At 38.9% G+C, this 26,483-nt stretch overlaps 1 protein-coding gene across 4 annotated transcripts; it reads right to left on the bottom strand.

The window, feature by feature from the left end:
- Positions 1 to 19,476: 19,476 nt before the first annotated feature.
- On the bottom strand, positions 19,477 to 26,288 carry RWDD4 (RWD domain containing 4). Of its 4 annotated transcripts, none has more exons than XM_032686748.1 (9): positions 26,184 to 26,280; positions 25,760 to 25,840; positions 24,825 to 24,948; positions 24,224 to 24,336; positions 23,969 to 24,113; positions 23,064 to 23,178; positions 21,785 to 21,834; positions 21,614 to 21,616; positions 19,477 to 20,513 (listed from the first exon to the last, which is right to left on the bottom strand). In XM_032686748.1, exons 2-9 carry the CDS (start codon positions 25,801 to 25,803, stop codon positions 20,481 to 20,483), a joined length of 627 nt encoding a protein of 208 aa, XP_032542639.1. In that variant the 5' UTR covers positions 25,804 to 25,840; positions 26,184 to 26,280; the 3' UTR covers positions 19,477 to 20,480. The 4 variants fall into 4 exon arrangements, with proteins under 4 accessions (XP_032542639.1, XP_032542640.1, XP_032542641.1 ...); XM_032686749.1 differs by having other exon boundaries at positions 24,825 to 24,924; XM_032686750.1 differs by lacking the exon at positions 24,825 to 24,948 and having other exon boundaries at positions 24,224 to 24,333; positions 26,184 to 26,288.
- Positions 26,289 to 26,483: the final 195 nt, after the last annotated feature.

The raw sequence follows: 26,483 nt of genomic DNA, 5'->3' as shown, positions 1-26,483 counted from the left end.
AATGCTAGAGAAAACCAACTCAGTCCAACAGGCACAGGGAAGAATGAGTTGCATCTTTCTGCTCCAGTGAGGTCTTTATTACTGTTAGAGAGTTTTATCCACAGAAAGCAACTTCTTTTGTCTCCCTCCATTTCTGGAAAAGGGGGCCTTCCCACAGTAGCTTTGAAACTAAGTAAAGCTGACCTTAACCAGACTTAAAGTTTCCACTCAGAAACACAATATACTGTAAAGAATTCCTTATTTTCAGATGTTAATTTTATTTAGAGACTTCCACAAGTATCTGATGGATTTTAAGAGAATTACCTTTATGCTAATAACTATTGTGACTCAAGAAAATAAAAGAAATTAAGACGGTTGACTGAACAATCATTCTAATTAAAAGTATTTAGCAGTTAGTTTTATGGAGCACAAACATATGATTTTTTTCTATACATAAAACTTTGTGGATGATGCAATAAGTGATGCAGTCAGTGCCAGAGACAAACTCTTACCTAATCTCAGAGAGGTCAAGCAGTAGAATTCCTCAAGAATCCTGTACTCTTTACTTTGGCAAGGAACGATGTAGTGACCTGACTGTTTCTTCACATACTTTTTTCAAAAGGTCATAAGTTAACAGAGTCTAGTAAAAATATATTTAAAAAATCCCTTGCCTGCTTTGTGTAATTAATTATCTAAGCAAATGTCTTGTTTAATTAGGCTTTACAGAAATGTAAAAAAAAAAAAAAAAAGCCAATAAGCATGCACAACCCCCCAAACTTATTTTATGAGTAAATTTGTATTTAGTACATGAAAAATAAGTGTTAGAGAATCCAGAAGAAAGGCAAATCCCTTGTTTGCAAATACACAGAGTTCTGTATCCTTCATCAGCTCAATTTCAATGATTTCTACCTTTTCCATTCTAACAGCATAGCATCCTGATTTTACTGTTTCACACTGTAACCACTCCAGCACTGAGATTCCTGCATACAACATCTCCTAGACAAAAAAAACCCAAACCATTCACAATTTATGACTAGTAATTATTCTGCCTACAGAGTTGTGTCTGTTATGTTTTAATGTTTGAAGTGGCTTGGTTTATGAATCTTTTGAATAATTCCATGGCAGTCATCTCCAATTTCCCAGCGCAGATACATATGTATCCAGTTGCAACACAGAGCTGAAATCCTGGCCTCACTGAAACCAGTGGGAGCTCACTTTTGGAGTTCTGAGCTCTCATAATTAATTATTAATTTAAAAAAAAAATCCTTTTTTTTTTGCTATAATTTGGCTGAGACATGGTCTAAAAAAGTCCGCACATGTCAAGATGTTGCAAAGACGAGTCCTTTGGCTAACTCTTTATGTTCAACTTGCTTGTAACTGGATGATTCTAGCAATGTTCAGCATTATGCTCATTATGTTAGTTCTGAACCCAGCCCCCCCAATTATTAAAAGTAGTACATTTTGTGTGCTCTTTTTGGCTGAATCACCTGTTGAAGGTTTCAGTCATGTTTTCAAAGGCAACACTATGCTTTTCATGTTGTCTTGTCAGCTACGTGCCCTGAACTTAAAGAAAGGCAATGTTTAAACATCTAATATCTGTATATGTTGAACGTGCCTGGAACAAGTCTGTATAACCACAATGTCTCAAATAACAGTTGTATTTTTTGCCTTGTTTGTAGTAACAGTCAATTACTGGTTATTGATCTTTGCAGCCAAGTTCCATTTGAAGGTAGTTCTCTCCCCCACAAAAGGGTAAACAAAGAAGTTCAGGAGAAACACCTACATATTTAAGGTTAAATTAAAAAAAAAAAGCATTTGTAACACAAGAATAGAATATTCTGCAGTTAACACTTGTGTTTGTGGTTATTTTACTATGACAATATTGTGAAGTTGCTTGAATGGTCTGTCTGGATTTTGCCACCTTTTTGGCAAGTACACAAAGGCCAGGTACACAAATGTTTGCATTGGTGATCATTTAACTTTGTAGGTGAAATACAGAGTGCTGATCACTACGTATAAAGCCTAATGTAATCTGGCTTACAGAGAAAGTAGAAATTAGCAAAATTTTCTCTCTTCTACTGTCTTACCACAACATCTGTGTTCAGAAGGAATGTTTCCAGGTATCTTTTCCTGAGCCACGCTGCACAGGACAGTTTTTAGAATAAGCCATTGTTTGACTTTAATGCCATCAAATGTATTTTTAAATCTCATACTATTACAAGAAAATCTAAAATGTATGTTCAATTATTGGTATTAGTATTCAGTTTACTGATAAACTATTGAGATAGCAGCAGAAACTTTCATTCAGCACTGAAAATCATACCTTGCTTTCCAGAATGGAGGTTTTTAGGATTAGGGTACATTTCAGTGATAAGGAGCAAACATAACATTTGGAACTAAATTTAAATTCCCCTAAAATTCCACAAAATTCACAGGAAATTTTATTCACATTTCTTTTATTTTCACAAATATGAATACACTTACTCACTACTTAAGCCCATTTCCTTTGTCACATGATATATTTCACAGCACTCAGGTTATTTGGCATTATTTTTTTAACTACATGGCACACTGTTTTTCATTGCTACCTTGTTGCAGATCTTTATGTGAAACATTAAGAAATTAAACAATGTACCATGGTAAAGCAGAAGAGATTATAGAAGTAGAATACGGAATGACAATATCAATAGTTTGAGATTTCCATTTGCATGATCCTTTCAGAAATTATTCAAATCCAAAGAAAAAATTCTCCTTTATTTAAGAAATGGAAGCAGAAATGAAACCACTCACCTCCAGGATGAACTGAAAGTAACTTGGCCATATGCCTGTGGTCTTCACATTCCAGAGTATTATCTCAGTAGTATTAATGTCTGGAATACATTTTAATACCTTGAGGTAATAACCCAGATGATTAATGAAGCAGGTACAAATAAAGTCCTTGCAGCAACCCTGAAGAGTGCAAGAGTAGACAAAGATGCTAACACTAAAAGTTCTACTTGCATAACAGCTGCTGCCCTGTAAGGAACAGCAGAGCTGTTCATAGCAAGAGGGAGGTTTCTATTACAGCACTACAGGCACTTTATAACAGCAATTGTTTGAAAATCTGTAAGACTACTTGAAAAGAAAACATGTTCTCTCAAGAAAAATTCAGGGTCAAATGTCAGTGTAAAGTGAAGGCAGCCCTGCTGGTCCTTCCAAAAGTAACAGAGTAATACAGAATTTGATCTTGGAGCAGCTGCTGGGCAGGATAGGATGCAGGTACCAGAATCTGGAGGGTTCACTGGAGGCATGAGAGAGCCGAAATCTCCAGCTTCCGGACAGAACACAGCTGGATGAAAAAGTTAGGGGCAAAAGCCCAGACTTTTAGGAAGAATTAGGCACCTGAAATTGTTGGAAGGCTGCCAGAGTGATTTTCAAAAATTCCAGAAGAATTTAGAAAAGATGCTCTTGAAGACTTCATGGGCCACCAACATATTTTTTAAAATTGGTCAAAACTTCCTTTTTTGGAGAAGCAAGAATATAGTTTCTAAACATTCATTACTTAAGGATCACAAGGAAGTAGTCATTAGTTACAGCTTCTCCATGAACAGTGGCCACAGAGTCTTGGTGTATCAGTTTAACAACCACATCTCCTTTGCTAGCACTGAACATCATGGCTTCTTTTTTATTTCTGTAGAAAAGATGAGTCAACTAAAACAGAGAACACATATCTGTAGCCCTAATATATCACACTACTAAATAAAATCTGAAGACTTAAGTGCATGAACAAGGAAGACTGAATTGTTTCCAGATGTGTATGCTCAACCCAGTGCAAGAGGTATATGACAACGTCAGGTCTATACTGTCAGAATCAACCAGATGAGCAAGTCACTGAATAAACTCCAGATGCTCTGATGCATCCTGATTTGGACTTTTTATACCAACTATGATATGACTGGGAGGGGAAGGGAAGGATTGCTCTGGAAGTGACAGTTCAGGAATAAAAACTATCAGATTGCTAAATATGATAGTTAACTGCACATTATAATGGTATAAAAGATTGTCACATACAGTAGGAATTTTTAATATGGTTTGATTTTGCTTTTTTTGAAATATTTTGCCATTGTTTCTGCCTGCACTGAATCTAGATGCAGTGTTCATTATGATTTGCTGTCGTCCCAATGCCATCACCATCCGCACATCTAGTTTTATACCCTTCGGATGTACCAGTGATAAAAAAGTGAGAAAAAACAGGGCTGAATAAGGACATCAACATACAATTTGGATGATCCCCTTTACAATCCCTTTTATGTATTGCTTCCTTCCTTTTTCATCCATTTGCTTTCTAACACTTTGTCTTAACTCATTGCAACTGGATTTACCTTTGCAAAATATTTCTGTCTTTGATACAGGGTATTGCCAGTGCCATTTGAAATCAAATTAATGAGAGTGGCAGACACTTCCCCTAAATCTCACCATTCAAATCCAGTGAAACATACTGCGTAACTATGTTACTGTCCTTTCCTACCATTATATGCTATAGAAGTGGACTAGTCACCCTTAGAAAGCCCATCAGTTTTTTACATGACTACAATATTTATATAGCAAAGATTAATAATGAACTCCCAGCTGATACAGGGAATAGGACACCAACTGAGAGAACACTCCTGCGCTGCACTAGGACAAACCTTGTTCTCAGAAATCACCTCAACAAACATAAAGCTGCATGCTGGATTGGTGTAGCAAACTAGGAGGATGCCCTTCAACCTGCATTTGGAAGAAGTACTTGAGTAGCAGTTTGTCACTGCAAGATACAGTAGGTTGTTGAAAAGATGAGAGAATTCAAAGCTACAAAATGTATCCTTGGGATCCCTTATAACATTTGGATTCAGATTACATAATGAAAATACATCAATTATACAGCAATGGAGTAAATATAAAGAAATTGTTAACAGACCTGACTTTCGCAAAAAGATAATGAAGGAAGACTGATATTCAGGAATTTTTAAATCCTAAATTCTCAATAGTGAAAAATACTTTCTACTACTCTATAAGCACATAGAATATAATCTTTCACTGGATCTCTTAAGTATGGAGAAATCTCTGTGTATAGTAGTGTTTGCTGAAGAAATGAGTATTTAATGCAGCAACTGGCATGAGTGCTTCAGATCAAAACCCTGAAATAATAATAAAAAAAGAGTATAGGCTCACAGAGTTGAGTATGTTTCCTGAATCTGCAGCTGCATGTATTCCTTTCCCTTTCCTGACCTCAGAATAAAGTATAAGGCAATAAAATTCTAAGGGGAAGGAAAGTCATATATGAAAACAGAGAATATGGAAGTATAACCACCACACAAAGCAAGAGAGAAAAACAAATCCAAACGAGAGGATTGAAATGACAGCAGCAATGAAGTGCAGAGAGAGAAGAAAAAAGCTGTCAGAAATAATTAAGAGGAGCATAAAAAGTAATTAAAAAAACCTAAAAAAGCAAAGTGAAGGGTCATTTTATAGCTAGTTAACTATATCTGAAAGAAATTATAATATATCTCCTCTTCCAAAAAGTTGTAAAATTTTCTCCCATTCTCTTTTCTTTAATTAGGAAAATCCTTAAATGCACATTCAAAGTGTCATACAGCACTGTAAGTTATTTTACAGCCACTGCTGAGAGACACAATTTTAAACTGCATAATTTAAGGTTTGTTTGGGGTTTGAAATTTATGAGTGTCCTGCTCATATTTTTGAAATATTTACATTTCCCTTTTTATTTTCTATATTTGACAGATTCACTCCCATTGAAATGTTGGAAAATGCCTACTAAAAGTCCTGACAACTTATCCTATCAGTAACTAAACTGACAGCAAAATAAGTACAGAAGTAAGCCCTCCTCTCAGAAATGCTGGGAAAAAAAAAAGAATAATGAGCTTTTTGTAAGTTAGAACAGATTCAGACATTAAAAAAAAAAAAAGTATTAAAACCTCATGCTCCAGTATATAATGCAACTTCTAACTGAGGAAGCCATAAAGCGAAGTCCATTAGACAGCAATTTGATATAAACTATCTTGTACCTTCCTTTCAAGGACATGACAAAATACTGTCAAGGAACAGAAACCTGAGCTGAAACTGAGGTTTGATGTGACTGTTACCATTTTTGCAAGACAAGATTTTGGAACTGAAAAAGAAATCCTGTAGAAAGTCTCATAGACTGTTCAGCCATAATTGGTGGTGTAGAAAGCAAATTTAACTACTACTAGGGAAGTTTCTCTGTCTCCTATCAGTCCCAATTCTTATGACCAATAGACTAACCATTTTGAAGAAGTCAAAGGAAGCAACGGCACTGAAAATTACAAATGACTTGAGCAAGCAGGAAGCAGCACAGAGGCAATAAGGACCAGCTTTGTATATAATAGGTCAGCTATAATTAACTGTATGAGCTTTCCTGCCTTTTTTAGTACAAAGAAGTCAACTCCACCTATTCCTAAGGACTGTTTATGTTCATGTGGTCAGCTACAACTCAGAAATGGTATCAGAAGCTGTTCTTTACCACCTTTCAGCTGTTAATCTCCATATCTCAACATCTACTTATTTCTCTGTGGATGACTTATTCCAAACGCAGAAGGAAATGTGTGGAAAGAAGCTCACTTGTCCAGAAGGACCAGTGCTCCTCCCATCCTCTAAGTCAAAGGAAGAGGTTTTTTTAAAAGTCAATGAAATATAAATTGATCTTATGATTTAAAAAACAAGAACAAGAACAATAAAACCCCTCCCAACTTGACCAATTGTTTATCACAAAAAAACCCCTAAGGAGTTCCTCATTCGTTGCCCATGTTGGTACTGGCATAGCCAAGCCAAGGGGATGCACGTGTTAAGCCCTAATGTTTATGGACAAACAAAGCAGCTAAAATTCTCAAATTTTTTTTTAATTGCTTTATATGGGATTTTTCAGGCTACTAACCTGCTCACCATAGTCTGAGGGTTTATATGTAATAATGAAAACATAGCTCGATACAATAAAAAAATGGCTTGGATTTTAACAAACTTCTAATAATATACAACTAGGAAATCACTGTAGTTGAGCTGAATAAAAAATTAGCTAAGTAAAAAAGTCAGAACACTTGTCAGTATATCATCATGAATTGGGATAAAATGGAATACACCAAAATACTGTGATTTTTTTAAGGAAAAAATGAACATATGTAAGTTTGGAAAACACTTAAATATTTAGTTCCAAAATTTTTCAGTCAAACTAAACACTTTTAACACTTGACACATATTCTGTGCTGAAAAATCAAAACACATAATATGGATGAACTACACTTTCTATCCTTTTCAGCCAATTAATTTTTTATAAACAAAATTTCAGTTTACACAGAGCAGAAATGTCCTCTCCATCCTGCTTTGTAGTCAGGAATTTTGAGAGACTTCTTTTTAGACACACAGATACCTATTCACACTTGATTCCACCTGGCCTAATTTTCTCAGGGGAATACTACTTTACTCTCAAAGATATTTCTATTTTGTACAATTTGGTGGCCTTGTTTCATGCTAAAAAGAACAGCATACATAAATCCCAAAGATGATGACATATACATCACAAGATTTTGCTTTGCTTGCTTGAGGACTGATTGTGACACGTTCTCAAAAATGGGAGCATAGGGACATGCACTATTTCTTATCTGGTTGCCATCTGCTCCAGCTTAACTTGAGGACAGATGCCCAAATCCAAAGCCCTGTGAAGTTTAGAGAGGACTTCCACCAGTAATCTTCTGGGAATTGAAAGGACAGCTCACGTTGCTCCAGAAGAAGGTAGATTGGATTTTAGCAAAAATTTCTTCACCAGAAGGGTTGTCAAGCATTGGAACAGGCTGCCCAGGGAAGTGGTTGAGTCACCATCCCTGGCAGTATTTAAAAGGCTGTAGATGTGGCACTTTGGGACATGGTTTAGTGGTGCACTTGGCAGTGTTAGGTTACCGGCTGGACTCAGCGATCATACCAGTCTTTTCCACCTTAAATGATTGTATGAGTCTATAAAAATCAGATGGTTCTTGGCTTGAGCTCCCTCTGGTGGGTAATGTACACTCCAGAGACCAACAAATACTGCTAAAGGGTAACCACCACAAACATAACAACATGCAGGTTGTTATGTTTTGCTCAAAATACACATAAATACACCTGCTGAGTAATGATTACAACTGAGATCAGAGTTAAAGCTGCATCTTAACACATTTGTGCTGAAAAGTGGAAGATGCAAGGTTCTTGCCAGAACTGAACTCCCTTGATGATCTCAGATGTCCTTTCCAATCCAGCTGATTCTATGATTCTTTGATTCTATGATTCTATGATTCTATGATTCAAAGTCAGGGCAGAAAAGAGACCAGTGTTTCAGTCCAGATGGAAATTGATTTTCAGCACCTAATACTGAGCAAAATAAATTGAAGAAGTAGTTAAACACTCTTCTTTCGGTTTTTTTTTTTTTGGTCTGTGTTCTTGACTGATACTTTGGGCTGTCCTGGTTTCAGCGGGAATAGAGTTAATTTGTTTCCTAGTAGCTGGTATGGTGCTGTGTTTTGGATTCACTATGAGAATAATGTTGATAATACACTGATGTTTGGTTGTTGCTAAGAAGTACTTACCCCAAGTCAAGGACTTTTCAGTGTCCCAGGCTCTGCCAGCAAGGAAGCGCACAAGAAGCTGTGAGGGAGCATGGCCAGGACAGCTGATCTGAACCGGCCGAAGGGATATTCCCTACCACAGAATGTCATCCTCAGTACATGAACTGGGGGGGAGTTGGATGGGAGCCGTCGATGGCTGCTCAGGGTCAGTCTGGGCAGTGGTGAGCAAGGTGGTGAGCAACTGTATTGTGCATTGCTTGTCTGTTTTGGGGTTTATTCCTCTCCTTTTCATTACAATTATTTTTTAGTAGTAGTAGTAGTATATTATATTATAATTCAATTAATAAACAGTTCTTATCTCAACCCACAAGTTTTGGGAGCTTTTTGTGATTCTTCTTCCTACCACAGGGAACGGGTGGAGTGAGCAAGCATCTGTGTAATACTTAGTTGCTGGCTAGGGTTAAACCATCGCAGAGGCCTAAAGTTTGATGCCCTTTCTAAAAGATATTTTGTTGGCAGGATTCGGAAAATATTCATTATTTCAAAAATCTCACACCCCAAAGATATTTGTTAAAGGAGTTTAAAATCTGTGATATCTTACTTACAAAATAAGCATGTCCACACATTTATCAGCTGAAACAACTGAAAATTAGAACATATTTTATAATTTATATTCTTAGGCACAAATCTAAGTCCTTCCACAAGAACAATGGGCACACTCTATTGCAGTATCCCAAATACAGGAGTTATGATAATGACAATTTGTGATAATTCTTATATTAAAATAAGCATCAGTAATCTCTGCACTGTACAAAACAATACTTATATTTTTATTACCTCAGAAAAATGCATGGAAACTTTGCAAATAGCAGCAATCATACTTTTCTGCTCTCATAAGTGGCACCAATAAACCAAACTAACTCTTACATCCCTATGTTTTTTTTCATTCAGAAGCTTACTTGTTGGTGTGAATCATATACTGACAGTTGTTTTGGAAAAAAAAAAACCAAACAATGTTCCCATCAGAAAACCATAATCGAGTGTGAAAACATTTGGGGTAAGAATGGTCACATAAGTTCATGTTCTTCAGTGAACCAAGCCCATACGTTTAGTCTTAGAACCAACTTAAGCAACTGTACAGTCTATTCATTAAATTGCTTATGGAGCAACATTATGCTTAAAGACAACCCAATGGATGAAAAGCTGGACATGAGCCATCAATGTGTGTTTGCAGCTCAGAAAGCCAACCATGTCCTGGGTTGCATCGAAAGCACTGTGGCCAGCAGGTCAAGGGAGGTGGTTCTGCCACTCTACTCCACTCTGGTGAGACCCCACCTGGAGGGCTGCATCCAGCTCTGGGGTCCTCAAGAAAGACATGAACCTGTCGGAGCAAGTCCAAAGGAGGGCCATGAAAACGCTCAGAGGGATGGAGCACCTCTCTTATGAAGAAAGACTGAAAGAGGATTGATTGTTCAGCCTGGAAAAGAGAAAGCTCTGGGGAGACCTGATTGCGGCCTCTCACTACTTAGAGAGGGCTTCTAATAAAGACGAGGGCAAATTTTTTTGCAGGACCTGTTGTCATAGGACAAGAGGTAATGGTTTTAAACCAAAAGAGTGTAGATTCACACTAAATATAAGGAAGAAGTTTTTTATGATAGGGGTGGTGAAACACAGGAACGGTTTGCCCAGAGAGGTGGTAGATTCCTCATACCTAGAAACATTCAAGGTAAGACTGGACAGGGCTCTGTTGAAGATGTCCCTGCTCATTGCAGGGGAGTTGGAATAGACGACCCTTACAGGTCCCTTCCAGCCACTCCACGGTTCTATGATAACTAAGCTGCAGGCATGTATTTTACATCACAACTTTCATTCCAAAAGAAAACTACAGAACTTATAAAAATAATTTTTTTCTAATTAATATTTTTCTTCTTTTAAAAAGGAAGCCATCCAACTTTAAGGTACCAATAAGAATCTGGTACCAGAAGCTCTTCACTAGATATGTAATTTTAATTGGAATTCCAAGCAATGGATTAAATACCCCAGAAACTTCTCCTAGAATTATTTTAATTAGTTCCTGTCCCCTTATGTTGCTTCATATGTTTGGACTTATTTTAAGTAACATAAGAGCTTTATGGCGTGAGGGGTATACATGCCAGTCATATACACTACAGACTGACTTGTTTGTAGACATGTAGGACTGAATCCTCCATGTGGTCTCTGCTGGCTAATTAATTTGTAAATTTCTGAATCCTCCTGGCTAATTAATTTGTAAATTTCTGAATCCTCCTGCTCGTGTATCATGGAGTGGGGACAGAATGGATTTGTATGAAACTGCTTACAACACTCATAGTTCTGTGCTAAGAAAGAAGAACTGAGTGACTTTGTTAACTCTGATGCACAGCCACTTTGATTTTCCTTTGTTCTTTATATGAAAACCAGAAGAGATCTATTTGTAAGAAAAACCATCAACTGTGTTTTGCTTTTAAATTATTATTGCGTTAATTAAGATTATTCTGCAGTAGTCATTTTATTCACTGCAGTTAAATAGAATTTCACAGCATGTGTTTTATTTCGTTTGGACCAACTCCAGGCTTTCTGATCCTCTAGTAGAGCCTAAAGAGTTGCCTGCAGATTATAGAAAGAGCTCCATATATTTAAGTGAATTAAACAGTATATTGCAACGAAAAAGGCATTTAGGGTTATTGAGAATAAAGTCTATTTTACATCTTTATTACAGTGTAACACACTCACTAAAGTATTGCTTGTCTTACCACAAGATTCTGACAAATGCCAAAACCAGTGATGTCTTTAACTTATTTTATTAGTAGAACTAATCTGTTTCCCTCTTTTAGGAAACAATCTGGCTCAGTGCCTTTCTTTTAATTTTGGGTTTCTAGTTTCACCTGTCTCAAGAAGCTCAGCGGATGCTTCCTCTGAGAAGAAGTGGAACATACTCTTGAAATATGTTACATAGTTTCTGGAAAGCACTCAGCCATTTCCTCCTAGCTTGGTGCCTGTGTGCAGATCCTTGCTGAAAATATCCCTGTAAAATGTGTTATGAAGATGACTAAAAGACAAGCTGTGAGAACATACTGGAAAATTAATAAGTTGCTTTAATCATAAAAGGTGAATAAAGAACATCATTACTTCAGATAGGTGCAGTTCTAGCCTACCAAACTGCTGCACAGTTTAGCAGATGGACAGGTACAGGTTTGAGATTTATTACCTCTGTTTTAACAAGTATATATCTCATCTGGGCCTCAGTTACACCATCTCTAAGATAGGGATAAAATGTCATATGCCTATTTGATGGCAGTGTTACCAGTATCATTAATAAAAACTCAGGAATATTGTCCTTCAGATACCTTCCAATGCTGCACTTCTTGGTATAATAAGAAAAGCACTGCTGGTCATTTACATAAAGATATTATTCATTTGCACGCTATAATGTGTAAGGAAACTCTTTAGACTTAGTATGTCTACCATGCAAGCACTTAGAAATAAAAATTCCAGTGATTAAAGAAGTGAACCACTTTCAGATTAATGAAGAAAAAAATTCGTCTCCTTAACAGATTGGAAGGAAACCCACATTTTTTCCTTTACTGAATCCCTCAGATGGAGGACCATGACTGCAAGAACAATTGACTCCCAGTCAACCCTAAAATTGTGCAGGATCTGCTGGTCCAGCTGGATCCCTACAAATCTATGGAGCCTGATGGGATTCATCCCAGAATCCTCAAAGAGCTGGCTGATGTCACCACAAAACCTCTCTCGATTTTTGAGTGGTCTTGGGAATCCAGAGAGGTCTCAGCTGACTGGAAGCTGGTGAATGTTGTCCCGATTTGCAAGAAGGGCAAGAAGGAGGACCCCGGAACCTACAGGCCTGTCACTTCAGTACCTGGTAAAATCATGGAAAAGATTATTCTGGGAGATACTGAAAAACATCTGAGAGACAACACAGTCATCGGTCACAACCAGCATGGCTTCATGAGAGCAAAGTCCTGCTTATCAAACCTGATTTCCTTCTATGACAAGGTAACCCACCTAGTTGGATCAAGGGAAGCCAGTTGATGTAACCTTTTTGGATTTCGGTATAGCTTTTGATTCTGTCTGTCACAGGATCCTTCAGGACAAAATGTGCAGGACACAGCTGGATAAACACATCATACAGTGGGTGAGCAATTGGCTCACAGATGGAGCACAGAGGGTGACAGTAAATGGGGTAACATCAGACTGGTGACCTGTCACTAGTGGGGTTCCACAGGGCTCCATCTTGGGCCCTGTGCTCTTCAACATCTTCATAAATCACTTGGATGCAGAGCTTGAAGAAATACTAAGTTTGCAGATGATACTAAATTTGGAGGAGCTGTTGACTCCTTTGAGGGCAGAGAGGCCCTGCAGAGAGACCTTGAAAAAACAGAAGACTGGGCAATCACCAACCATATGAAGTTCAACACGGGAAAGAGCCGGATTCTACATCTGGGATGGGGTAACCCTGGATGTTCGTACAGACTGGGGAATGAGATGCTGGAAAGCAGTGCCATGGAAAGGGACCTGGGGGTCCTGGTCGATGGCAAGTTGAATATGAGTCAGCAGTGCCCTGGCAGCCAGGAGGGCCAACCATGTCCTGGGGGCATCAGGCAAAGCATTGCTAGCCAATCAAGGGAGGGGATTGTCCTGCTCTGCTCTGCACTGTGTTGGCCTCACCTTGAATACTGTGTGCAGTTTTGGGCACCACAGTATAAGAAAGATATTCAGCTCTTGGAGAGCGTCCAAAGGAGGGGAATGAAGATTGTTAAAGGTCTTGAGGGGAAGCCGTATGAGGAGCAGCTGAGGTCACTTGGTCTGTTCAGCCTGGAGGAGACTGATGCGAGACCTCATTGCAGCCTTCAACATCCTCATGAAGGGAAGCAGAGGGTCAGGTATAGATCTCTTCACTCTTATGACCAGCGGTGGGACTTGAGGAAATGGCATGAAGATGAGTCAGGAGAGGTTTAGGTTAGATATCAGGGAAACGTTCTTCACCCAGAGGGTGGTCGGGCACTGGAACAGGCTCCCCAGAGAAGTGGTCACAGCACCAAGCCTGACAGAGTTGAAGCATTTGGGCAACGCTCTCAGGCACATGGTGTGATTCTTCGGGTGTCCTGCACAGGGCCAAGAGTTGGACTCAATGATCCTGATGGGTCCCCTCCGATTCAGTGTATTCTATGATTCTATGAAAATTTTCATCCTATCAGTGCCTCTGGTTAAGAAGCTACATTTCCCTGTTGCATTCAACAGCAGGTTGTGCTTGAGGAATGAAGGTGACACATTAAACAGATCCTGCTCATCTGAAATGTTTGAGTCTGATTCTCTGTTAGAATGAATTCCAGTTATATTTTGTTTTGATGATTTGCCAATTCCCAAAAATGTTGAATAACACCTGCTTGATTACCATCTGTCTGCACTGCTTTTTCGGTCAGAATTGTCTCTTTTGATGCCCCATGAGATGCAACACATAACAGTTTCTGCTTTTGCATTATTTTGGTTAATTTCGTTCTTCCAATTATACCTTCAATTAATTACAAGATTTTCTTTCATAATATTCCTGGGATGATGGGATTATCAAGCTTTTGCCCAACACAACCTGAAAGCAATGAGAAAAGGAATACATACACACAGGGGGACAAATAAAAACCTGATTTACATACAATACAAACCTAACCAGTGTGTATCAGTCAAAACTATGCTTCATTGTCCCCTTTCTTTTGCAATGATGCACCTTACCAAGACTGTGCTTACATGCACATGTGTAGCAAATCACATTTTACTCATTCTGCTCACAAGACACACTTTAATTGGAGGTTTAAATACTGATGAGCTGAATTCGCAATTGCAAAATACACATCTAAATCCAAATTTTGTGCACTACCCTTCCTTGCAGCAGATAAAATTCTGGCTTGCAACACTCAAAACATTAAACTACTCAGAATTTCACTGGAAAGATGAAGCTAGGCTTTAGAATTATCTCCACTTCTTAAGTAATGGAAATCGCATTTGCTTGGTATACAAGAATCTCACAGTTCCAAATCAGAATTTCTAGATTTGTTCCTGTGTATAACTCTCTTCTGGTGACATTCTTTCCTTCTCTCAATGGTTTATCATTAACACCTTTAAAATATTTTATCATCTTCTAAAATACCTTAGAGATATTTTAACATACAGAGAAACAATGTATGTTTATCAACTGTATTTTTCATAAGAGTAACCAACCATGTTCTTAAGGTTCCAGACTCAAGATGTTCCTTCCTCCTTCTTTTCCCTCTTCAATACTTCTGTCATCTTCTCTCTCCAAACAGATATCCAAGGAAGCTGAGTGTTTGCTTTTCACATTTAGCATGTGTCTCTTCATGTGTCTTGTGAGCAGAATAGTTAAAATCTGATCTGCCATGCATGTGCATGTAATATATATGTTTCTTCCCCATTTCCTAATCCTGCAAGACAGTGACCACACCTCTTTTCTTTACGTTCATCAATGCAGCATCTAACACAGTAAGGCCTGTGTCTTTGAAACAAAGATTATTGTGATGATCACAAAGAGATTCGGCCCAATCTTTACCAGTTAGAGCTTGTAGTAGAGGCCTCAAATATATACATTTAAAACAGGAGGAAATAAAACAAGTGGTAGACACACAGTGATGCTGAGTACCTTTTTTTTTGCCCATGATGGGAAGAAAACAGTGGAGGAAGCTCACCTGTAGGAATGCACTGTGAAAAGAGTTAGAGAACTCTCATCATGCCATGAAATCAAGAAACACAGAACAACTGCTCTTGAACTCATCTGACTGAACAGTTAGTCACTTGACACATATACACACTAGCTAATAAGCCAATGTATCTGCTTGTATTTAGAGCATTTTAAACATCATAAGCAAGTTAACAAAAAAAAAAAAAGAAACATACGAAAATAGTGGATCCAAATTAAGATAAGGCTACTAAATTATCTTGTAGAACTTCACCTTTTTAATGCTGTCAGACTGACTGTAGTGCCTGTTCACCAAGTCCAGCACACTTGTTGACAGCATACATGCAGATTTCTTTCATCACAGAGCAGTAAGAGTGTATCTCCTCTCCCTCCATCAAACGCAAAGGGATAGAACTAGAGCTCATTACCAACACAATAGAATCTGCACAGATTTCTGTAACACGAATTTATTGAAAGCAATGGTTAACTACATGGACTGGAGCTCTATAGACAGCCTAAAATTATCCATAAGCATTTAGTGGTCACAAATCCACTGCATGGAGATAAACTCTGAAGCGGACTAAAGCCACTCAGATATGTTCAGTTTTACTACAGCAAATTAATTTGCCTCTATACCTGGTCATGCTGTTTCAAATGTCACTTTCTTCCAGGGACAGTTCTGTTACTTTATTTACTTTCACAAAATGAAAACTTTGCTCTCTTTTCAGGCTTAGGAACATACTAAAACTCATTTTTTGCGCTACTTTCCTACTAAGAGGGACGCTAGGAAGAAAAGCACTAACCATCTGCTTGACACTACGAGGGGGAAAAAAACCCCACAAACAAAACCTGAAGAACATGTAGTCACAGAAAGAAAATGTTCTTATGAATTCTTTCTCATATAAACATCACACAGGCAGCTTTAATTTTGGCACATCCTTACTTCTGAGTAAGATTATTTCCTTTGAGTGGATTTGTAACTGTAGCACTATTTTGATTTTGGAGATAAATTTCTATACTACATCCTGTACTTTTATCGTCTAAAGACATATGGCATGAAGGGGGGAAAGGAAAATCATAACCATGCTATATATCAGTCAACTAAAACCTGGTAATATTCTAGCACTGATCTTCACAGAAAAATATAAAACTGATAATGCTGTACAAAATTTGTTAATCACCTATAGAGGCTGTGTACTTTTTATCAATGGGCTGCTACATTTTCCCAGTACTATTATAAAATATCTCTTTTCAAGGTCAATTGAACCATAGTTTCCACTACAAGTACAGATCAAATGATTCCCTACAGTGGAGACAGCACTTCTTTACATAGTAATGCTTTCCTCACACTTGACTTTCCTGCAGGAAATCATAAAATGCATTAACTGACAGACACTCTTACTTGATTTAAAGTAAGATCCTGCTCTGAAGAGTGGCTCCATACAAGACTCTCTTTATTGCCTCTCAGTGGCACTATAGCAGATAATTCCCTGAGAAAGAAAAGATAGCTTTTTTCCTTCCATATAGTTTCTTGAATGTTATCTTCCAAACTCATACTAGACTGATTTTTCCTTTCTGATCATAAAGATACTGCAGAAGAAACTATGCCCTCAGAGACACCCACACAACACCACTCCCCTCCAATAAGGCTATGCAGTTATAGCTTGGCTTTCTCTCTCATTGCTACAACCTTAGCTCATCTTACAACATAAGCAGCTTGCAGTAGGCAATCACAGTAACAGTTTTCAAATTTCTGCCTATTCTTAGCATCAATACTTTAAACACAAACATCTGTAGGAACCACAGGCATGAATCTTCAGACACAGTAGCAAGGTATAGCTATGTAAAAATTTCAGGCTGACATAGTACACCAGTGCCTGGATATAGATTCTCATGTCTTGTGTAATTCATCATTTGGAGTAACTCCTTTGCTCTGAATGAAGGAGAGAGAGAAGAAGCAGTCAATTCTTTCTTTTACCCACATAAAATATTTTCCAATGCCTAGCCAATATGCCTTGTCTTAACTTACACCAGGCTTTCAGAGGTTGCTTCCATGGGCTCATAAAGAGAATAACAGGAAGCATAAATTAGTCAAACAGAAATATCTTCTCATAACCACAAAGCAGACCCATTCTGAGATGAAGCGAAGTCCATGTTGGTGAAAGAAACCAGAGTGACAGAAAGAAAAATCCACAAGCCTCTTCTCCTTCACCTTAGCTCAAACTCATGACAGAATTTATAGCTCTGCAATGATATGCTTAGCTTTTGTTCTGTTGTATTGCTCTTTTAGTTTTGTATACAAGCATGTGCTTTCCTGTCCACTTCCTCCTCCAATCCACCCAGAATTCTCACACTTCTGATATTTTCTTCGTTGAATGAACATTTCCTATCCTCTTCATTCTGCTGTTAACTGCAAGTGCATAAGGTGCCACACTGTTGAAGGAAACAATTTCCAAAGGGGAACTATTTCTGATTCACACCTGTTCAAGGATTTTCACAGTACAAAGTTCATGGTATAACCCAGAATCATTTGTATGCCTCAGGTGAAAGGAGGATACTCTCTCCACATTTGCTCTTTACCAAAGCTCCTCTATGGAGAAATGCTGGCTTTTTTTCTACTGGTCTTTTACTCACCAAAATCTAATTGCTCATCAGTTGGGCGTACTTTATCTATCCACCCCACCTACAACCAATTGAAGCAGGACTGCAGAAATTATGAACCTTGATTTCAATGTATCTGTGCCAGGCTGATCACAGGGGTGAGAAGGACATGGTGGGCACACACTGCTGACTAATCACAGCTGTCACCTCTCTATTCAGCATAAAGGCAGTCTGAATTATTCCCTGGGATTTGGTACCTTCCACTGCAATGGGGCGTCTTTGGTGGGATGCTAACAGCATTTTGAACACATGCTACTTTTCCTTTACTGTTACTAGTATTGACACTTGTCTTTTCAGGCCAGCCAAAATTCTACTGCAAAACTTGTGAATTTAAAGAGGTGGTGTAGCCCTACGATCAAGAGACTCTCATCCAACTGAAAAAAAGCATACATCACTGTTTTACCAGAGCCAGTGGGTTTTTACCCAAAAAAAAAAAAAAAAAAGTAGGAGTGGATTTTTCAACAGTGTTTAGACTTTCCTCAGGAGTCATGATCTCTATTTACAGTTGTGTCTTTCTTCATGAGAATCATTACATTTTCCTTCTCCTCAGTGCTAAGGCCTCTCCATAATATCAAGTACCTAGATTCTTTAAATGATCCCGTTCCAATCATCACATCATATCAGAAGATGGTTTATAAACACAAATTACCTTTCACAATTTACACAGAGGAGAATAACAGGTACAAAAGTTGCCAATGCAAAATATTTCCCTTGAAAGTAGACTTCAAAGCAGGTACATTACTAACAGAACCAGAGGAGACTCAGGTATCTTCAGGAGAGCACGTGATTTACAGACTAGGAGCTGAAAAATGAGGCATTTCACAAGGTTAATAAGCTACACACAGTAACACTATAAAGAGCAAGAGATGTGGTTCTTATTTGTCCTTCCTCCACCCTCCCTAACTAATCTTTAATCAGATAAGTTGTCATGGCAACTTGATTTATACACCAAGGATACCAGCAAAGACAAGTCGATTCCCCTTGGTGAACTAGTGAATAGAAAGATTCCTGCTTGTTCTGACACTGGCAGAGACTAAAGCTAAATGCCCTTCCCTGTCACAGGTTCACCACATACTGCCAGAGCAACTTCTACCTGCAGTAGTATTCCCCGTCAGACACTCTTGCTCAGGGTACAGCCATGAGCCTCCAGTTTATGTCAAAGGCAAGACTGCATTGTTTGGAAAAGGTCCTCCCATGTGTACCTTACAACCTTTTACTACATGAGAGTTGAGTTCAAAAAGAAATCACGACTCTCTGAAATGAAGAGTGCTGCACACAGTGGAGTGCACTCTTTCAAAGGGGCGCTGGACTTGCTGCGTGTACTGAACACAATGGATACTGTCCCTGTAACTCTCAGTGAGGTGATTGACCCTCATACTAGTAACACAGCTACCCTGAGTATCATGTAAACATATACCACAAGAGGGAAGACACAATTCTTCCACCAATTTTTAAGAGTGCAAGTCCAAACTTGCACAGCACAGTAGGCACTACACAATTAAAAAAAAATAAACACATACCACAGCAGATAAATAGGCATTTATTAGAGTTCATCTCAAACCAAACAAAAATAATAAAGGACATTAAGGCATCTTGTATTCAATAGCAGTTTATATAGTAAAGATGACTTCTCTTTCTCATACAAGAGAGGTAGATTAGGAAAAAAAAAAAAAAAAGAGCTCACCCAAAAAAGAGTTCTCCCAATATGTTTGACAAATTGCTGACTTCCACTGTCCCACCACTCAGTCAGCAAACCCCGCTAAAGAATGCCCATTTCTCCAGTGAAAGAGCTACAAAACCCCAACACTTATTGAGAGACTGCAAGAAAGCACTTTTCCTGCCCCTCAGACATCCAGCCACCTGTAAAGATGCACACTGGAGAAAGACCAACAGATGGGATATTGCAAGAGTAAAGAAGACACACTTCTGCTATAACCATTCATTTTTGAGCAGACTAGAATATCTGGCCTTGCTTTCACTAGTATTTACTATTTTAACTAGTGAAATGAGACCACAAGCTCTAGTCTGTTTTGCAATGCAACACTTTTTACATTCTCCTTCTATGTTCATATTAGATAAAGAAATGACAAAGGTCTTATTTCCATGGAATAATTTATTTTGATGAATTAAGCTGTCAAGTGACCAATCACTGTTATAGTGCTTCTTTCTTCAATTGGAATAAGAACATCAGGAAATGTTTACAGTATCATTGGGTTCACTATAACAGGATTTTACTACAGATTAAAATATAAATTAAGAAACACTGCAGCACTATTCACTTCACCACACTGGCTCTCTATATCCTTGATCACAATCTAACCTTCATTTAAGGCAAGTTTGTTGTTTTGTTTTTTTTTTCCAAAGAAGACTACACAGTCTCTAGATAAACTTGTGTGACTAGATTTACAAGTTAGGAAATCGAGCTTTATAAAATGTTTACTTCAGCAAATACAAAAGTTATCAAGAGAGAGATGGTGACCCAAAATTGCACTGTATTAAAAGGTGGAGTTTCCTTGTACCAAAGTCCTTTATTCATCATCTTTAGAACCAGTTTTGCTTAACTATAAAAGAGACACAAAAAGAAAGTATTCAAAGTTTAGACTGCCATTCCATTTATTAGGAAACAAGAACAACATTATCTCCATCTCACATTGAACACATGTATACTTAATTAACAATACAGACTGTGCTACTGTACCAAGAGACTGAAAAGCACCAAAATTAATTCTTAAACACTAAATGAGCTTACTTCCTGAACATGAAAGTTGAATTTTAAAAAAACCAGCAACAAATCCCAGAAAAACCTCAGGCTACTGTTTCTATTTAATTTGAAGGCTCCATCACCAGCTCTCCAAAATAAAAAAGATGAAGTAATGGAACATTATTTTCACACATCTCTGAGAGAATTCCCATATAGAAATTTAAACAATATAAAACCAGACATTAACTTCATATTTCTCAGTTTTTAAAGCTAAATTTATAACTATTAAATGCGGCACGCCTGTTATGAAATCTATCTGGAACCCAAGATATTCACTACAAATAGCCGCTTACAACTTAGAAGGACTCTGCCCAAAACCACCCTCATCATTTACTTGCTCTTATTTAACAACTGGAACTGGTGTTAGGTCTTACACTGAAAATTACTCATAGTCATGTAAAATAAAATAGTTTGCTTTCAAAATTGTCAAGCAGCAATTTTCACTGAATGAGCAAATACAAGAGGGTGGAAAAATTCAGTGCTGAGGGGCAAGCAGAAAATAATTATCCACTGGAGTAGTTGTAGCAGAGAATTGGGCTTGTAGGAGACAGTAAGTTGCTCCCACTTGGCACAGCTCCCTTTTTCTGCTTACTTATCCACTGCTCTCCAGAACCTAGCAGCACCACTAATTTTATTTTGAATCTTGTTCTCATATGAAGACAGAATACTTGCAGTACATTTGGTTAGCAAAGCCCTCTCATCATAAAATTAAAATTTAGCTGCTCAGTAAATAAATACTAAAACAATCAAGGTGAAAAGAGCAACCAAAGTCCTGACTAATATTCGGAAGGACTAGCACTTTAAAGCATTTGAGAAATACGTAATTTAGAACCCAAAATAAGCAACTGTTCTTACTCTTTCTTTACTTACAATAAAAAAAGATAACTTGAAAATACTTACATGCTGGACACATATAGAAATTAATCAGACACCATAGTCAAATCCAAACATAGTTGGAAGAAAAGCAAGAAAAAACACATCAGATCAGTTTTCTTCAGATATAAGTACAAATCATTTTTAATGTACATACACAGTAGTTTCATAATACTGCATATAATACAGTCATGTTACCTTAATTACGTCCACCCAGTTCCATCCTCGTGGAAGCTCCCCTTTGTTATCTGCAGAACAAGAAGGTTTTATTTTCAACACACAAGCTAAGGGGAATATTTATCTTTCTTCAAAATCAACGCACAAAATTCTAAATATCCAAACTCGTCAATTTCTCCACTACGAAGCCATGAGGACAAAACAGCTTGTTCTTTAACCAACCCCAAGTGAACGCGCGAGAGGAAATGGCCTTAAGCTGTGGTAGGAGAGGTTCAGATTAGACATTACAAAAACATTTTTCACTGAGTGGTTAGGTACTGGAATAAGTTGCCCAGGGAGGTGGTGGAGTCACCAAGAGACATCTGGATGTGGCACTTGGGGATACAGTTTAGAGATGATTATGGTGGTGCTGGGTTGATGGTTGAAGTGGATGAACTTGAAGCTCTCTTTCAACCTTGATGGTTCTGTGATTATGTGATTCAAAGTAATTCCGTTTGAATAAAAACAAAGTAATTCCATTTGAATAAAAACACCTCAGTCCATCTGAAATTTAACTTAGAAGGTAACTCCAACATGAGCTGGGCTGACTAGCAATGATGAATTCTGTCAAAGAACAAAATTTTATGCAGCTTTTCCTCTACACAGTTTACATTAAGTCTACCAACTATACATTAGGTTAGGTAGATTATATGCAGAAACCTCTATCACAGGGTACAACTTATTGCTGCAATAGGACTGTATTATCCAGATCATTAGTAAAAGCTAAGGCTGAACATGAGTCATTAGCTGAATCAACTGAAGTAACCAACAGCTTTCAATCAAAACACTACTATTTCATTGAAAGCATTAAATATCTGCAGAAGCACCTCTATTTCTAAAATACAAACTAAATCAGATGTTTTATTTTGGGTTTCAAAACAAATACTTTCATTTAGAAATTACATTTTTAATAATGTGAATTATTTATGAGGGCCCATCAAAAAATACATCTTCTGTTGGTAGAGGTCCCAAATCCTCTCCTCCAACAAGTATTGAAAATTTCACTTTTGTCACAAAGTGAATTAAAAAAAACCTAGAAGACAATGACATCATGAAATCTCTACTCTGTAGAAAGTTGCTTTAACTAGTACCAACATCTCAGGCAAGAATAATTCACATAGAACAAGTAAAACAGAGACCACAGACTAAAGTAGTTAATCTTATAAACAAACGACTACTGACTCTGACTCCAGCAAGATGTCATTCCTATAAAATTTGGATTTTCATACTGACCAAAAAAAGAAAATTATAGTAAACAAACCTGTTTTATCAGCTAGCTTTCGTTTCTGGGTTTTGGATAACTGTTCCTTTTTCTCTTTTTTCTTACTTGCAGGCACATCAGGAGTTCCAATTGCAATACTATTGCTTACCGAAGTCTGAGAAAGACAAAGGTGGTTGAAAATATTTGCATATTAGTTCCATGAATACCTCTGTGTGGTGTGATTACCAAACCTGACATACTGAAATATCCTGGCTGTCAGAAAGAACTAATGTTGACAGCAGCCTGCAGCTTTTAATCAACATACAATCAGGACCATAGTTTTGAAAAACATGTGTTGGGGACTAGAATTATTCTCTTTTACAGTTGGAAAAGGCACCTCTTACACTTTTCAAATTTATCATGGAGTGTGATTTACATTTTAGTGAAGGGATTCAGACTTCCCAAACATGGAAATAATTTCTTCTTCCTCAGAGCAAATCTGAAGCGCTATGATGGCAAATAACGTCCTTACAGAACACAGAAACTACAAATTGACTCAGTCTGACTCCTTAAGACCCTGGAGGTGCACTTATGCAATCCATTGCATATCAGGAGGGCTGCAGTAAATTGCCACCCTTCCAACCCTCAGCAGACACCTTAAATCTCTGTTTCAGCTTCCTTTAGTTTTGCTTCTGCCCCAAGTCTCCATTTTTATGTTACCCTGTGGGACAGAACAGCAGCCCACAAACATTTCGGTATAACAGCAAAGTAACAATCAAATATAACAACCATGACCACGGAGCACTGCAGCACCATACTCTGTGTGATAATTTTAGCCACTAATGTGTATACCCAATGAACTGATTTACAACCTAAAGAGAGAGCTATGAAGTACTCAGAGAAATAACAACCATTTTTTTTCAGTTTTAAAAGCACAAAAGCAAAACCTGAATTTATCTACTTACCACAGTGTTAACAGGCTGATTTTCCATGAACACCTCCTTATTGTCTTTGGCATATTCAAAAAGTGTGTATGTCATAGCAGTTCCAAGATTCGCTTCAACTTCTACCATTAACTTCTCCAATATACTTTGCTTAATAGCTGCAGATCTAAAAGAAACCATTAAACTAAACTGTAAAGCAGACAGATGAAGAAAAGTTTACCAAACAAAAAGCCCCCGCATACAAGGTCAAGGAGTGAAGCTGTCATAAATACTTACATCGTGTTGTTGAAGAAAGCATCCATCGATATGACTGGTGCTGTTTGTGGATATGTTTCCGGCCAAGAAACTTCTATTAGAAAGGCTTTGGGATCACCACTTTCACCTATCTGAAAGGAAAAGAAAAACTTCATCTGTTTCCAGTCACCTACTAAGAATTACAATATCAATACAGAAGTCTTTCATTTCTTTTAGACCAACCAAATTTCTTGAGAGAACAACTATTTTCATAAAGTTATCAGTCAGAAAATAAAGCTGTTATCTAGAAATAGCACTTTGAAGCACACTGATTACAAAACAGCTGTGCTCCGTATGCGAGACAGGTGCAAGACATGACGGTCTGAAAGATGGCATACAAATTTTTTGTCATTCACTTACCTGCGTTATGCCTTCTCGTAATACAAATCCTTCTTCGGGGGAAAGGTGTATTACTGTCTTTGTCTGACACTATGTTTTACTGCATTTAAACTGAGTTATCCTAACTTTTGGCAATTATTTTTCATCTAATAAAAACTAGAAATGACCAAAGCTAGTGAAATGTAAAACAACACACTGTAGACTTGTAGACATGTCACATTTCCCCTTCTGAGGAAATTAAATTTACTAATGCATATAGCATTTCCAGAAGTCTCCCTTCTGTCCCATGGGTGCCTAAATTTTCGTCAGTAAAGTCCTCCAGCCATCCAAAGATCTGCCTCAGTCTGTGCTCAGAAGAACATCCAGGTCTTTAAATCTGAGAAAGCTGGCAAGAATTTCATGCCATAATCTAGCTGCATATCTTGGGCTTGGCACTCCTTGTATGTCTCTCCTGAGCAGAACGGTACCAGTGCATGTGCCCAAAGCATTTCATGGATTTTCTCTTTAGCAGGTAGACAGAGCATGTCCAGCTGCCTCCGGATGAGAGACTGGAACCTTGTAACTGAGCAGCAATGAAGGTTCAAAGTTTTACATGCAAACATCTCTGTAAGTCTCTACATTTCTGACCAGCCAGGGGACATATTACTCAGCAGGCTGGCTCCTTCAGACAGTTTGACAATTCTCGCTACACCAGGCATAGAGATGCAAGGCTAAGGGATAACTGGCTCGTAGTGCCAAGCAATAGGATGAGAGGTAAGGGGCAGAAAGTGATGCACTGGAACTTCCATCTGAAAATAAGGAAGGACTTCTTTACTGTGTGGATGACCAAGCACTGGAAGAGGTTGCCCAGATTGGTTCTGGAGTCTCTCTCACTGGAGATATTCAAGAACCATCTGGATACAATTCTGTGCAATGTATTCTAGGATGACCCTCCTTGAGGAGGGAGGTTGGACCACATGACCCTCTGTGGTCCCTTCCAACCTGATCCATTCTGTGATAAACCCACAGTGGGAGCAGGTTCCTAAATATGAACTATGAAGCATCACTGTACCAAAGATTCTGAAACAGCAGCCTACGGATCTACCCTTCATTGAACATCGGACACCTCTTCGGCTTAGAAACCCCCAGTACGGCAACTACAAGGCAGCAAAGTAACTTCAGGGTGCAACTTCGCCTTACCCTGTACTGGAAGGACACGGGGCTGAGCTCCCTGAAGCACACATCTCCCTCGTAGATGGAGCGCAGCGCCTCCAGCTCCATCTGCAGTCAGGGCAGAGCAGGGGTTACCGATCGCGGCCCCGCACGGCGCTCGCACGCGCGAAGCCGCGTCCGGCCCCGCCACCCTCGGCTCCCTCCTCCCTCCCCTCACTGCTCCAGCGCCCGCTGCCTCCCGCGCCGCCCACCCTCCCCATCCAGCGGCTCCATCCATCTATCCATCCATCCATCCATCCATCCATCCATCCTCTCTCTCTCCCTCCCTCCCTCCCTCCCTCCCTCCCTCCCTCCCTCCCTCTCCCCCTCCCTCTCCCCCTCCCTCTCCCCCTCCCTCCCTCTCTCCCGTCCTGGGCCCGCTCTCCTGCAGGGAGCAGAGCCTAGGACTCACCTCCTGGTCCTCGTTGGCCGCCATGGCCGCAGCCCCGCTCCCCGTGGCCCGGCCCGTGCCCGTTCCCGCCGGGGCTGGGCGGGCCTGGCTGCGCGGCCCCACCGCTCTCGCACGGACACGCCTTCACCGGGGCACCGCCCCCTGCTGTCCCATTGGCTCGCTGCGCGCTCGCCCGCGCTTCCTCCCTCCGCTCACTGGCTCCTTGGCCAGTGACGTCCCTCCTGACTGGCCCGGGCGGTGCGGCCGAGGCGTTGATTGGCCGCTCGCGCTGCTCTTCCGACGCCGCTCGGCGCTCGCTTC

Source organism: Chiroxiphia lanceolata, chromosome 4 (genome assembly GCF_009829145.1).
Source record: "Chiroxiphia lanceolata isolate bChiLan1 chromosome 4, bChiLan1.pri, whole genome shotgun sequence".
Taxonomy (NCBI): domain Eukaryota; kingdom Metazoa; phylum Chordata; class Aves; order Passeriformes; family Pipridae; genus Chiroxiphia; species Chiroxiphia lanceolata.
The sequence above is the reverse complement of the archived record's forward strand: the minus strand, read 5'-3'. Positions and strand labels throughout refer to the sequence as shown.

Excerpts from the sequence above, each read along its gene's own strand:
- RWDD4 (XM_032686748.1), bottom strand. The coding sequence starts at position 25,803 with ATGTGTGCTTCAGGGAGCTCAGCCCCGTGTCCTTCCAGTACAGG. Across the intron at positions 24,114-24,223 it reads GCTTTCTTCAACAACACGAT|ATCTGCAGCTATTAAGCAAA; the intron begins GTAAGTATTTAT and ends GGTTTCTTTTAG. Across the intron at positions 23,179-23,968 it reads ATCAGCCTGTTAACACTGTG|ACTTCGGTAAGCAATAGTAT; the intron begins GTAAGTAGATAA and ends TGTCTTTCTCAG.